The 15681-nt window shown below is 41.5% G+C and overlaps 1 protein-coding gene across 1 annotated transcript; it reads right to left on the bottom strand.

The window, feature by feature from the left end:
* Positions 1-861: 861 nt before the first annotated feature.
* LOC137258761 (acetylcholine receptor subunit alpha-like) lies at positions 862-13057 on the bottom strand. Its single transcript, XM_067796450.1, has 8 exons — positions 12966-13057; positions 10241-10439; positions 9298-9565; positions 3677-3819; positions 3308-3352; positions 2603-2712; positions 1697-2235; positions 862-1256 (listed from the first exon to the last, which is right to left on the bottom strand). The coding sequence occupies exons 1-8, from the start codon at positions 13055-13057 to the stop codon at positions 862-864; spliced, it is 1791 nt and encodes a 596-aa protein (XP_067652551.1).
* Positions 13058-15681: the final 2624 nt, after the last annotated feature.

Below are 15681 nucleotides of genomic sequence, written 5' to 3' on the forward strand. Positions count from 1 at the left end.
TGCTCAGAGACAGCTGCTCGGAATTTGCTCAAAATACAAGAAGTTGTCAATATCAAGGTCGCTGCGTCGGGGCACAAAACACGTGCATAAGTTTTCTGACAGAGCTCCGTGGATGGCTGACATTACTAAAGAATAGATCTTTCCCAGCAACCTGTCTCAGCTGTGAATTGATTCACATGTGGGCTTTTCAACAGTGAAGGACTGATGATATGAAGCAAGGAATATTGAAGATCTATTTTCCCACGACAGAGGGCATCTTACTTTTAACTACTTAAAAGAAACTGATCTGTATCATAAAGTGCAACTATGTAATGTAAATGACGGATTGCGTGATTCTTAATTTGGTGGTAATAAATAATGTAATAAATATATTTGTTTGAAAAAGTCATGTGGACATTGTACTTAAATGTGTATGAATTCAGACTTGGAATTCATAGCTGGAATAATGCCGACACTGAATGAAACAGCTATGAGGCATTCTGACTTCATGTTTGGAATCCCCGGGTGTCAGCTCACAATGAAATATTGAAATAGTGGAGAGCTACCATGTACAGGTAAGATTGCGGCAGTGCAAGTAGGATTATTATGGTTTTATTTGTCTCACACGTCACCTGTTGTAATATCATAATGCAATGATTTCCATACTGTTTACGTATTATTGAAATGCATCACTTAAGTTTTCAATGGAATAGACTCTACAACTAAAATCAAAACATTTCACGCAATTAAAAATAAGAACATTCAGCAGATATCTAGTCACGCTGTTTAATTTCGACACAGAAAACATTCAATGTAACTACCAAAGTGAAATGAAGGTTTCAAACAAACCCGTCCTAATCGTCTCCATTATCCGTTATCGCATCACATGAAAAGGAAGCCGAATATGGCGGACACGAATATGGCAAGAAACGCAAAGAAGATGAAACAGATCTTGTCAAATCGACGAGCAAGCAGGATATATTTGTCATGATGGGGCCCGTTGTTTTCGGACTTTTGTTTCATGCGCTCTTCTTCTAATTGTAAAGCTCTTGTCTTGCTAGTAAATGAACACAACTCCAACTTCGGAGAATTACTTTTGCAACTGTCCTCATATTGAAGATCGGATTTTGTGTTTCTTGATGCATTAGGTCTTCTTAAGGTCTTGAACATTGGGACTGTGATTTGAAAGTCTGGAGGCAACTTATGTACGCATATGATAATCCCATTGGCAACGACTGCCAGCATGCTTATCAATGTCTGTATGGAGGCATAGATCACTGAAATAGACGCAAAATAATATGTAGATGATGTAGATTATATATTGGACAGAAGGACTCGCCCAAACTACCCCCGTTTTTTGTGTAGTGTCACATTTTGGATACACTATTGTAGTATTGTGTTTGGACACTAGTATTGTTGTGTCGTGATTGGACACACCCTGATAGTGTCTTACAATACAATACAATTTGGCATGTATTTTATGCTCGCATAACGGCTTGTAGAAACGCTTTTCAAAACATTTTCACTCCCATTTACTTCAAGGTCATCCAAGGGGACCAGCAGCCTTTCATTTCAATCAAATGTAGTGTCCATAGTTTACAATTACAGGCAATATACCTCTACATTTCTTAAACCAGAATAGTGGCAAAACTGTGTTTAGACATGCAAGCAATGGTTGTTCAAGAAACTAAACAAATGTAAAATGGACGAACCGTACCTATCAAGGAGACTGTATCTGACAACTTTGGCATCGCATCATTTATTGACCCAATGAAGACCAAGTAGGACAAGACCACGGTGATTGACAGAGTTATCTTCTCCCCACTCTCCACAGGTACAAGAAAACTGACTGGACTAAGCAGAGGAAAGCTTGCCATTGGAAACACCATGACCATCCAGTAGAATGATGGACGTCTGTGGAGCACAAGGTTGTACCTTATTGTCACCGAAGCATCTTCAGCAAATACTTCATCTATTTGGATGAAATGAAGTGAAGACTCTCCAGTAGCGAACTCTCCATGTGACAGAAAACGTGACATGTCGATCCCGTTAAAACGACTGGTAGTGTTCAAGAACCTACTTGTTGTCATCCAAGGGGAAAACACAAACGAGCAGGTCTGGGTGTCGAAGGGGTACTTCCTGATGTCAATTTTGCAGCTTGTTTCACCAACCATTCCTGGTTCCCAGGTGACTAATCCACTGCTCTCTATATGAACGAGAGTGTCCGGTGTTCCCAACCTCGTCTTTTGAGAAACGCTATGACAAAACAAGAAGAAGAAATTGAGCATGTAGTTTTGTGACATTAAACAATATATTCGAATATGGTAGGAAAGGCACTGTAAGCCTTCGGTTGGTTGCTGCTGATGGGTGATGCTTGTGGTGGTCTCCTGTCCATGTTCAATAGGTAATTCGTTTATGCATATGTGTACTGTTTCTAGTGTCATTGAGAGCAGCTTCGGCGCTAAAATGGTTTACCATACCTTACTCAACGTCCTGACTATGTTTGGGAATAATTGTTGATCCGTATATGACTATTTCTGACTGTCTTTGCAGTACTGAACTGTTTTCGCTCACTTCAAACAATTACGTTGAAGATACAATAACTTTTATTGTTTGTACGTACGCATTGTTGACAACGTAGTCAGGAAGCCATATTTTCGTCTGTGGCACAGTGATGAAGTCCAGGCCACCATAGTCACTGGCATTCCATAATAGGAGTCTGTCGTACCAGCGCTACATATAAAAAGACACACAAGCATCCAAACAAATGATACATTAAACATATTTATTCAAAAAGATTGTAAACTGCATAGATGTGAAGGGGTACACGAGAGATTACGGCCATACGGTCAAGTTGACGTGACCAAATAAAGGCGTTCATTCCACTTTTGTCTGCAATGTCAGTTGTAAACATTATTTTGATAGTCTTTAGAACCAGGACATTTTCAATTTTTGAAACATAACAGTGTACTTGTCAAGTTTGATGGGTGGAAATCCACAAGCTAACAAGCCGCTGTTCATTTGCAATTTGTGACGTCCTTTGAGTGCTTCGTGAGATTCTCTCCTCTAAAATGTTTCTATTACACTTGGGTCGTATGCACAAAGCCGGAAGTAGGCTTTGACTTAGTACATATGTTCACCACTGTTGTTGAGCTGAACATGTTTGTACATATTTATGCATGAAGTATACAAAGTGTATTTTACAAAGGCGAACGTATACAGTGTTTAATTCAGTTTTTGGGCATTTAAATGTTAATATAAACGTGAAGCATGAATTCGCATTTAGTGATTACTTACAAAAGACTTGAAAAGTGTTGTTGAAACTTACCAAGCTAAGAAAGCCATTCCATTTTAGCTCCTGAATCTTTAGATCCTAAATGTGAAAGTACAATAAAACGTTTCAAAAAGTGGCTCAGGGTTTACAACAAAGCGGCATTCTAAAGTATGTGTCACATTACCTACGTTCAGAACGCACACATGTACAAATATAGATAGATGTGCACGGTCTAAATTTCGTGATTGTGCTCAATGAACGTTACTGAACAGTATGTACTTTAGTAACATTAAACACTGATAAAAAAACTCACAGCTAAAGGTTTACAACAAAGGGGTTGTCGTGTATGCCTGTTGGTGTGCTCAATGGCCAATATAAATACATTATGATCAACCAGTTTCTTTCCCAAGTTGAAGTACGTACCATGTAGGCGATGTTGTAAAGGACAAAACTCATATCCACGTTTACTGGCTCGGTTTGGTTGTGAACAGGACGAATGTAAACATCGTATCCATTGAAGATTTTTTCCTTCAACTGCTTGACGTCCTGAGGGGTAACGGCTCCGACTGTTACAGAGGTTGAACAATGTTAAGATTGATGCCAATATATAGTCGAGATACAGCAGAGGAGAGCAGAGCAGAGACTTTATTAAGATTTGAAACAGCCGGTTCCTCGTCTTGAAATGAAAAAACAACAACAAAGTACATGAGTATGTTATTATTATTGCACGCATGTAATTGTACTCGTTCATAAACACTAGGAATTTGTCAGTAATATTGATTAGTGTAATGTTTACGTTCTTTAATATATCAGGGACTAATTACAGTGAAATGGTATTTGTCTTCTATTCAATTACGATTTAAAGATAAGCAATGGACACGTATTTTTTCTTTCCACGATACATTATGGTAATTTAGGTGACGATGTTCTAAACTTGAAAACAGTTTTTTTCAAATGGGATTATTTTTAATATTTAAATACGTTTCATAGAATGCTTGTTGCTTAGTCTGTTTGAATATGAAAAGGTTTGTATTATTACATATATCTTCATTCCATACCTGAGGGAAACTCTCAATCCCCTTTGCTTAAAGGTCATAAGACATTCATCATGATTGCCACACTAGAAGTCTTCACACACATAACCAAATAAACGTCGTTTGCCCAGAAAAGGAAGCATTAAAGATCTATCATACATCATACTCAATACAAAATTAGTTGTTGTTAAAAGTTTAAACCAGTATGATTGGATGATGCGAACACATTGTTTATGGTGAGGGGATATCTCCCAAATCTCCATATACAGAGCATGCCTTCTAGTTTTCTTGCAGTATCCGTTGGCAATTTATCAGATGAATCCCTCTATCGAACGTTTATGACTCATGGAGGTGTACCATGAATGGATCAGATATTTCACAGTGGGTTTTCGGAGTGAAATAAAACTTCTTAATATGTATCAACAGCACTTGAATGGAAATGTTCTGGATCACTTCGACAAAACTGTCCATAAAGATCTGTGTTATTCTTCGATTACACAGATCATATGAATCTAATACTTGAAGACCACACTAAACAAGAGGACGGCATCCATAAACTAACGGTAGAATCAGTCGTTATAAATTTGAAAACAAATGAAATGATAGAGTTGAGTTAGGAATGACGACACTGCATCCACGTAAATGAAGTGGTAGAAGTGAGCTGCAAGCGTTAACGCCCCCGTTCTAATTAACAGGGTCATGAACCACAAAGCTGAGCGCTCTTTGCAATGATGTCATTTTCATTAATTAAGCACCCGTAAATACTTGTGTAATGTAAAAGGGACCCAGCTCAGGTAGCTGCACGAGATGAAAAGAGAGAATTATACAGGCCTTGTCTTGACAACATCTCCAAATGTGTAATATGAATACACTAAACTAAATATAAACTAATGAAATAAACTAAATGAAATAAGTGATAGGATGAGTAATCAATGTCTGGTGCTGCTCTAGCCCTGTCGTGTGACACACTGGCATGACAGTCCCAGGGTGGGGGTGGACCAGAGTGTTAAATTTGATAATTTTGAATTACGACCGCAAATATGCAAAGGGGAGAAGGCCTAGGGGAGGTTTAATTATCAGGATATTTCAGGATATCACTAGTAAGTAAATATCCCCTGCTGCATGTTTAACACGAAGCCAGAGATATAGACTTAGGCTTCTTCCGTCCGTCCGTCCGCCTGTACGTACGAACTGGAATATGTTAAGAACCATTGACTAGATTCTTTTAATACTTGATACTTAGGGAATGAAGTATGGAAAAGGTCCAAGTCAGGTTTGGTGACCTTTCAAAGTCATCAGTGGACCTTTACCCTCGTCGGTGAGATATCTCAAGAACCGCTACAAGGATTTTGTTCATATGTAACACCATGCGTTAGGGCCCAGTTTGGTGACCTTCGTGGAAACGTCAAGGTCACGTCGATACTTTGAAGGCTTCAGCATGTGAAGATTGTCAGCAAGATAGCTCAAGAACGGTTCATTGGATTCTCTTCATAGACTTTCAAGACTTCTCTTGAATGTTTTTTGACAAGCACTATCCACATTACTATTTTTCATATTTCCTTTACCATTACATTCATGTTAAGGTCAAGGTGTGTTTGAACAGCAACTGAGCAACATTTCAAGTGCGGTTGACTTGTTATGTTTTTGTTCACATTAAACTTGATCTTAAACAACGACCTTCACTTTCATTATTTTTTTAATTTGACTTGATAATTTCATGTCCTGTACCGACTAATAGTATCTTGATTTAGCCAATGAAATCAGTAAAAGGTACTGAACAACCGGGCAACAGAAAGCTATCACTTTCCCAAAACTTCGAAACAAACATGTCATTTAAAATAAAATATATAATGGAAAAATAGAGAGAGAGCCAACAAAAAAATCCCAAATCCAAAATAAATCCAAAACACATTGCGAACGTGCCCAGTGCGGGCAGTTTCACAACGTCATCTGGCAAGGGCCTTCAACTCAAGTCAGGACTTCAACAGCAACCTAATAAACTGCTTCCACGCCAGACTCAAAACTGCAGATGATCAGAAAGACGGAGCGTCACGACACGACGGCACATCCAGCTCCGGTGAAAGTTAGTTAGGTCTGTTCAAAAACAATGGCAGAATTCGAGTTTGTTGAGGTAGGGTAGACCGACTTGGAAACTGTTTTCAAGAGGTTCATCAAGAGGCGTCATGTTATGGAACAGCATTTGTGGCCACAGAACAACTATCTGGTTATCATCCGAGGAAATCTGAATGCCCAGCGATATACAGGGATGGCGGGTTGAGACCACTGTGATGCCCATTATTCGAGAACACCCAGGAGAAGCATTTTGCAGCAGGACAACGCGAGGTCTCACACACCCAGAATTACTCGAACATACCACGACGTATTGTTTTGGCCAGCGCATTATCCAAACATGAGTATCTCTGGGATCATCTTGATCATCAGTGAACCGACAGGAACTAGAACAGCCTCTCATGGACTTATCGAATAGGATGCCTGTTGACGAGACTATTTAGCATAGATGAGGAGATATGCGTTCGTGTGTATGGATGCCCAGCTGCAGGGTGGTCACACTTTCTATTGATGACAAGGTTCCTGTCTCTTTATGTGACTCTTTATGCACTTTCTGGTCAGCTTTTGAAAGTTTGTGTTCATTTGGATGTAAGGTTCCATCCAAGGACTTTGATTGAACTCGAGCGTCCTAAATGTTTCATTCCCAGTGATAAATACAGCTGCAGGTTGCGATAACGAACAATGTATTTCTTCTTATCCATCAGGTTCAGCACAGGTTTTTTAAGTTGGTCATCGGCTTATTGTTTCGCCAGCAAGTTTCGTTAATAGTCGGACATCCAGTTCGGGTTCAACGTCAATTGTTTGGGAGCCAAAAATAGTTGTTGTGCCATTTATATAGTTCAGCTGGATATTCAACGTTCACTTTGAGCACGTAGCCTTTGTTCGAATCCAGCGCGATGCTCATGATGCACGTTGATCATTTCGGGTGAGGAGGCTCATTCAAATCTCAAGGTGGGAAGACACTCACTCACTCACTCACTCACTCAATCACCCATCTGTACAGGTTGCTGGCATTGAGATAGAGGTTCGTTGGTTGCCTTGGTCGTGGCCTTGAATACATTTCTGGTTGTGGCTGTGGCTTACCCTTGGAGGCCATAGAAATCCCACATCTCAAACCTCTGTCTATGAACAGGTGCATAATCCGTAAGCAGTTTCAGCTTCACAACGGTCTTTTTCAACAAGGCGATCCAAAACAGACTGGGGAAGAGATATACCACACAGGGTCCAGGCCATACTGTTTCGAGCACGTTTTTTTCTGAATATGGCCAACAGAATCACGTCCGTTTTCAAGTACATATCGTGGTAAGCGTCAAGAGTCTTACATCCCACTTTGCCCTGTATATGAGTAATCGTCTGAGCTGATGGTTCAGTTGAGCAAGTTGCCGTAAAACCAGTCCATGGGAGGAAATCACGTCTCGTTGAACCTGGACCAGCCGTCCATGTATTTGTAGGGGTAGAAGCCTTTCTCCACCAGCAGAGGTCTAGTGTCTGGTATATCGTTTGGTGACGAGGAAGTCGTTGTGGCCGTTGGCATTTACTAGACTGTCTAGAGACCACAGGAGGAGCTGAACGGCTGTCGATGAATTGTCCCAACTACCGTCTAGGACATGTATCTGTCCATGTTGTTGGGACTGTTTGTTTGATTACCGTAGATATTTGCGTGGTCAAGTGAGAATCGTACCCACAAAGATTTGATGGTTTGGGGATTAATTCTGAGCTTCAGGTTGCACGCATTGTGACCGATGCCTCTGTACTAACCAGTGACGTCACAACGATCCCTCATGGAATATCCGCACAAGGGTTTGTGGCACACGTGGCAGTTATTGTTCACTAGTCGCCTTGGGTCATGCACGTCGGAACGATGGTGTACAACGTTGCAAGCACGTGAGACATTTTTCGAATTCGAGTACACCTCGAACAACCACAAACCCGAACCCGCAGGCGTTGTGCTCCTGCGTTTTGTGTGTGAAACTATTGTCATATTTTTTCCGCTGTGTCAGGACCTCGGTACACCTCGAACGACCACAAACCCGAAGTCGCCGGCTTTGTCAGGGTACTGAGTGATGGTATCAACGTTTGATGAGGGCTTCGAAGTCGGTGTAGATGACGTAGGGCATGGCCATTTGATTGGTGTGGTTGACGAATATCAAGACGTCGTTTTTGTCTGGCGTGTCGATTCAGACGGCCATCTGTCCCACGCTGCAGCGAGTATGTCTTTAATGGCCGTTGCTATCCCTAAATTCATGATGAGTATGCCCATTACCTGCACGTTGAAATCGAGTTTGATCACCAGCTGTTTGAGAAACTTGTTCGTAAAACGAGCGTAACCTACGGCCAGACCGGTGATGAAAGTTTTTCCATCAGTTGTTGACATCGTTTTATGACATGTGAGGGTTTTTTCTAATTTTTTTTCAGGTGGTGGTGGTGCTGTTACTGTCATTGGTTTGGATTTGTACAGCAATGCAGTGATGGTGATGATGCAGATGATGCATCGCTTTACTGTCAAGGGAACAGGTGCCTTGATATATAATCTTTTATTCCTCCATGGTGAAGAGTACAGAAAGAAAACAGTATTTATGTACTTATGTACTTACGTACTTATGTTAGAAATTTCATACACATTTGAGCTAATCTCGCGTTTGAATTTTAATCAGTCAAAGACACGAGTGACATAGAGTCACTGGAACACAGCTTTGTACATCATGCTGATGTATTTTACACACAGAGTTGTAAACTCAGTCAGGCCCTCTTTGATTATGGGAAAGTCGGTTGTACATCACAGCAAGCACTCACTCAGTTCCGTTGGGTTCATGCTGTGAAGTTTTACGCTGAACTCGATTGGTCCGACATTGATTAGGCTTAACCACAGTTCGTCCCGAGTTGCCTCTGTGTATCCACATACAACTACGGCGTGAGTGAGAGGGTCATCATGCATCAAACCACACCGATGACACAGCCTTGTTTCACACAAGTCTATCACTGTCTCGCAAGCTTTGATAACAAAGTTAGCTTGCTGTCTGAGTGATGCGTCAAGCAATGACACTGTCCATGCAGGATGGACTTCAAGCCGGCGATGTATCCGGTGGAACTTGTGAAGGCCACTGTCATCTGCCAGCCGACGGTTCCACTGTGCCACATGATACTCTCTGACTGACGTCTTCACTGTTCTCCTCCATTCCTCCACAACGCCCCAAGAAGCATCCTGATTCTAGGAATTTTTCCAAGTGACAATAGAGTAGGTATTTCTTGAGCACCCTGACTACATCATGCACATATCCGACGGATGACGATGAGACGTTGTGTAAGTAGCACATCAACCGGGATACGAACAGTTTGTGAGGGAGATATTTGTGGTTCATGTTCAAGAGACCACCCAGGAAACACAACTTCCGCTGATCTATAACTGCCTCTAGGGGCAACACTCCAAGGCGTCCAAGACAACTATCAGTTCGAGTGGTACGAGGTAGGTCTTGGATTGACTTAATGACGTGTCTGTAAGATCTTTCCAGCATTAAGATCTCAACTTTAGAAAGGTTAGTCCACAACCCCGACCCGTACAGAGCTTTGGGAAGAAACACACGGCTTACAACTGTCAGACTGATGATTGGGTTTGTAAATCGTTGTTGAAACCCACAAGCTGTCAGTGATCTCACGCCGGACCGCAAGGAAATGGCATCACATGCTCTATGCTTGACATGCTACTTGACAAGACTATTCCAACATGACGGATTGTATCCTTCCATGGGAGAGGTTGGTCATACAACTTAACTTCAACCTGCTTTAGTTGCTGAGATCTCGGTCGGTATGGAAAAGTCACTGTTTCACTCTTGGCGGTTGACAGTACATATCTCCAGTCGTTGCTGTATTCCTCCGAAATCCTCACCATCTCTCTAAGGGCAGAAACCCTTGATGAAATGAATGCCACGTCATCTGCCTGAGTGGGAGAGCACACACTTAAGTCCATCACAGCAGCACCAAGGTTCGACTGAGAGAGTTTCTGGAGCAGGGAGTTTATGTACAGCAGATACAACTTCCCTGACAGCACGCCTCCTTGCCTGATGCCCTGCATCATGGGGATGGGCCTAGAATACAATGAGTCAAGGACCACTTGACACCTCATTCCAGTGTACATGTCGTCAAGAACAGTCCACAAGGAACCTTTGATTCCACTCTCGAATAACTTATATTTCAAACCATTGTGCCATACTGTGTCAAAGGCCTTTGATGTATCCAGGAACACAACGTGGATATCCTCCTTTCGCGATGGTAATGGTGTGTCGTCTCTTGCAGGTTGAAGGGAACAGGTGCCTTGATAAGCGTTGTCATTGCATTCTTTCTCCGTTTTCCAGAGATCCACGTAACAGTAAAACACGTCGCTGTCCCCGATGCTCAGCACCACGCTGATTTGATGGTGACATCAAGGAAGCATCGGACGGACTTATCATCATTGTCCACAATGAATGAAACCCCTTACAGCCTTTGCCAATTGCAAGGGTTGGACAAACCCATGCAAACCATGTACGGAACACTGGTCAATAACATTTCCAAACTGAATGCGCTCCACGCAATGGCATACTCGACGTTTGCCATGAATGTTTCTGAGTGTTGTGAGCCATCCAGAACGCGTTTGCGCTTGTGCTCCCGGCAGCACCATATGTACGTTCAAACTGAATCGTGCGAGTAGTGTCGAAGTGTCCAACATCCATTTTTTTCCAATCGTCTGTGGGTCCCTGCCGAAACCTCCAAACACAGTAATCTTTGTTGCTGTCATCACTGTGTGATCCTCAACACACCGTCGAGGAATAAAACATTTTACGTGCACTCTAGCAAACCCGGGACACAAAACGTAGGTTTGCAGATAGTTTTGGAATGCGATGATTTCGTGAACATCCTGGAAAATGTGAATTCCAAACTGGTCATCCAAGATTACCTCTGCGAACCACGATCGGCATCGCGTGAAGTCGAAATCGTGCAAGGTATCAAACTTTGCTGGTCCAAGCAACAGAAACACCACTTTGCTCCGTTTACATGCGGGTGTACGTGAACACCTACACTAACTTGCTGGGAGTCACTGTCGCCATGGAAGACTCGATATTGCTTGCTACAATTTTCTTACCCGACAACATACATTTTATGGGTTTGAATTGCACATCCGAGAAATTATTTCCAAATATACAGATAACCATGAGTACCATTGCCAATGTGAGTCCGGAAGCCACCAACACTTTCTCCGATTTCGGGGACATGCGAGGATTCGGCCAACCCGGACCTGTGAACGCCTAGTATGTATTGCACTTACAAAACATGAGCAAACGACTAGAAATAATCATAGAATATCAGTTGAACTGGATTTTTAATCTGGTCCTGACCCATCCCTTTACCACCATGGATGAAGGATCGTAATTCTGCATGGTTTAAAAATACGCTGGCACGATCCCCATCGAAGTCAACGTTGCCGTATTTACATACAGCAGAGAACCCTTGGGGATCGTGGCTTTACCACTTACGTATCTTGACTTTTAAGGTGACTGAGATTAGTTCAAAACCCAGGTAACTTATCACATAGATAAGTCAGATATATATAGAGTACTTGGTCCACCAACCCGTTTGCCGTGGGTTGCGGCCCTGTGTCGGTGGAGGAGGGGATCCTGGTGGTTGAGGGCAATAGGGGCCTGCAATCGTGCTCCTGTTGCTCAATACACCACTTTGGCCCTGACTTCGCCTAGACGGGTGGTCGAATGGGCCCGGTTCGACCAATCGGCTGGTCATGCCAAGCCCTGTGCATATGATTTTGTATTTGCACAAATTCTATTTCTGAATTACTTGTCAACTTTAGGTCTTGGTCCGATTTGTTAATCACAGAGATCTTGTTTTGAAATTATTGTTATTATACATTTGCCTAGAGTCTTTATTTGCCCAGAAGGCGATGGCTCATGGGCCAATCTGGTAGTACATTTTCTTCAAAGTTACTGCTGGAGTATACTCTCTTGGTATCCCTGGTGCCGCCTGTTTGAGGCCCACACGCATATGGCATTGTCCTTGTTGACACTCCATGGTGGGTGGGGAGCCAGGAGAGTGAACCATAAACTATATAATCATGGCTTCACAAAACCCAAAAAAGCAAAAACGTTATCATGCTGATGATACTGACGATGAGGAAGATGCAATTACCAGACTATGTTATTCAGAACGTGAAACCTGGCCTCGATTCATTGTTGCCGAGTCGAGTGAGAAAAAGTTAACCTCATGTTCTCCTTTTCTGTTAGAAAAAGCAATTCAAGGCATTGCTGGCACTGTTAAGAATGTAACCAAAATTAGATCTGGATCACTTTTGATAGAATGTGTCAAGAGAGAACAGGCAGCAAATCTCATGGAAACAAAATCATTTGCAAACATTCCTGTGAAATGTTATCCACACAAGTCTCTCAACTTCAGCAAAGGTATTATCCGAGACAGAGATAGAAGTCTAGCTGATCTCTCCACGGATGACATTGTAAGTCAATTAAGAATGCAAGGTGTAGTTGAGGCAAAGCGTTTCACATTCAAGAAAGACGGAGTCTATTCGCCTTCAAACACTTATCTGCTTACTTTTGATGTTCCAAAGTTACCCCAAACTCTCAAAGTCGGATGCTTCTCCATGAAAATTGACCTCTATATTCCTAATCCTCTCAGATGTTTTAACAGCCAGAAATTCGGCCATGGTCAAAACTTGTGTAAAAATCATGCTGCCTGTTTTCGCTGTGATGACAAAGATCATGATAGTGGTACTTGTGCGTCAGAACCCAAATGTGTGAATTGTTCGGGTCCACACATATCTTCCTCTAAGGAGTGCATGGTTTGGAAATTTGAATTGGCCACCCAACGCATCAAAACAGAAAAGAATGTCAGTTTTTCAGAAGCAAGGAAGTTAGCTGCTTCAGTTACACCATCTAGCAACACTCCACTACAGGGTAAATCAAAATATGCTGAAGCGCTGAAACCCTCTACTCGTTCCGTTGATTGTCAAACTGACTTAACCTGGATGACTACACAGACACCTATGTGCGTTAATGATCTCACTTCTGGTGCAATTGCTCAATCATCATCACAAAAAGTATCAATATCATCTGAAACTCAGACATCTGCACCACTTGTTAAAAAGAAAAATGCTAACGTTGATTATTCAAAAAAGCCAAACAGAAATGAACGTGTTGCAAAAGGACAAAGAGACCCTGTGCCAATTTTAAACAGGTTCGATTTTTTTGATGACATGGAAGTGTCACCCCAGCTGAGCACCCGCTCCAAGAGCCACTCTCCAAAGAAGAAAGGCCGGGAGCTTTCTCCAATATCACACCCTCAATGAATACTCAAAATATAATCCAGTGGAACTGTAGAGGAATGAGGAATAATTTGAGTGATTTACAACTTTTAGTTCAAGATTTGAAACCGTCAGCTCTATGCTTGCAGGAGACGTATCTCAAGTCAACTGATACATTTGACCTACGATGGTATACATCATACCATTGTTTCTCCCCTTCAGGTCGTAAGGCTACTGGAGGATCTTCAATTATTGTACGGCAGGGTTTAATCCATAGCCCTGTCCCACTTAATACCCCTCTTCAAGTCGTTGCTGTTAGGTTGACTTTGCATGTTGTCTTCACTTTATGTTCTCTTTACATTCCACCATCATCCTGTATTCAGCAATCAGATCTGCAAGAGTTATATGATCAACTACCTAAACCTTGTGTTATCACCGGAGACCTGAACGGCCACAATCCACTTTGGGGTGGTACAGTTACTGACACGAAGGGAAAAGTCCTTGAGGATTTCATCTCGAATAATGATTTATGTATATTCAATGATAATTCTCCTACTTACCTCCATCCTGGAACTCGAAGTTATTCTTCAATAGATCTTTCGCTTACAGACTCAAGCTTATAAAATGAATTTGAATGGTCGGTTCATGATGACCTTTGTGGAAGCGATCATTTTCCCACTGTTCTATCAACTGTACATCCAAGTGATGCTCCACCTCCCTCAAGATGGAACTTTACAAAAGCCGACTGGTCTTTATTTCATGCATTATGCGCTCAAAGATTGCAACCATATTCTTTCTTAGTGTTACCGATCCAATTCAAACATTTTCTGATGAACTTAATACTATTGCTGACGAATGTATTCCCAAATCCTCTACAACCCCACATATTCGTAAACCGTGGTTTAACAGTGACTGCAAACAAGCTAGAAAGGCGAGAAAGAAGGCAGAAAAGTTTTTTCCGTCGACACCCAACTGTCCATAATTTGAACCAGTTTAAAATTTTAAATGCCAAGGCTCGTCGCACTTTTAAGCAACATAAACGACAGTCATGGCAAAATTATGTTTCTAAAATCAACTCACGAACACCAATTTCTAAGGTTTGGAATATGGTGAAGAAAATTAAAGGTAAAGGGTCCAAATGTAGTGTCCACCATCTGAAGGAGGGTAATACTCTTCTAACTGAAACTTCTGTTATTGCCAATAAAATTGGTGAAACGTTTGCTAAACATTCCTCCTCATCTAACTATTTTCCGGCATTTAAGAAATTTAAAGACCAAGAAGAAAAAAAGAAAATTAATTTTAATTCAGACAATGGGGAGGATTATAATGAAATCTTTTCCATTCATGAGCTCCATACTGCCCTTGGGCAAGCTCATGACACCGCTTCAGGGCCCGATAATATACATTATCAGCTGCTTAAACATTTACCTGAATCATCTTTAGAAACATTATTGACTATCTTTGATAATATATGGACTTCTGGCCATTTCCCATCATCATGGAGAAATGCTATTGTCATTCCTATCCCTAAACCTGGCCGGGATCATACTGATCCCTCTAACTACCGACCAATATCACTTACTAGCTGTGTTTGCAAGACTCTTGAACGCATGATTAATAACCGTTTAGTTTGGCACCTGGAAACCAACAACCTCATCACTAACATCAGTGTGGTTTTAGCAAAAACCGAAGTACCATCGATCATTTGGTACGGTTGGAATCTTTTATTAAAAATTCCATTTTGAATAAACAACATGCTGTATCAATCTTTTTCGACCTTGAAAAGGCATATGATACGACATGGAAGTATGGCATTCTAAAAGATCTCCATGACTTCGGTTTGAGGGGCCGTTTACCCCAATTTATATCTCATTTTTTAGAAGACAGACAATTTCAAGTAAGAGTAGGCTCTACCCTGTCTGACCATTACAATCAGGATCAGGGTGTCCCACAAGGAAGTATTTTGTCTGTTACCTTGTTTAGCATTAAAATCAATAGTTTATCAAAAGTCTTAAATGATTCAATCG

This window comes from Haliotis asinina, chromosome 12, assembly GCF_037392515.1.
Source record: "Haliotis asinina isolate JCU_RB_2024 chromosome 12, JCU_Hal_asi_v2, whole genome shotgun sequence".
In the NCBI taxonomy this organism is placed as follows: domain Eukaryota; kingdom Metazoa; phylum Mollusca; class Gastropoda; order Lepetellida; family Haliotidae; genus Haliotis; species Haliotis asinina.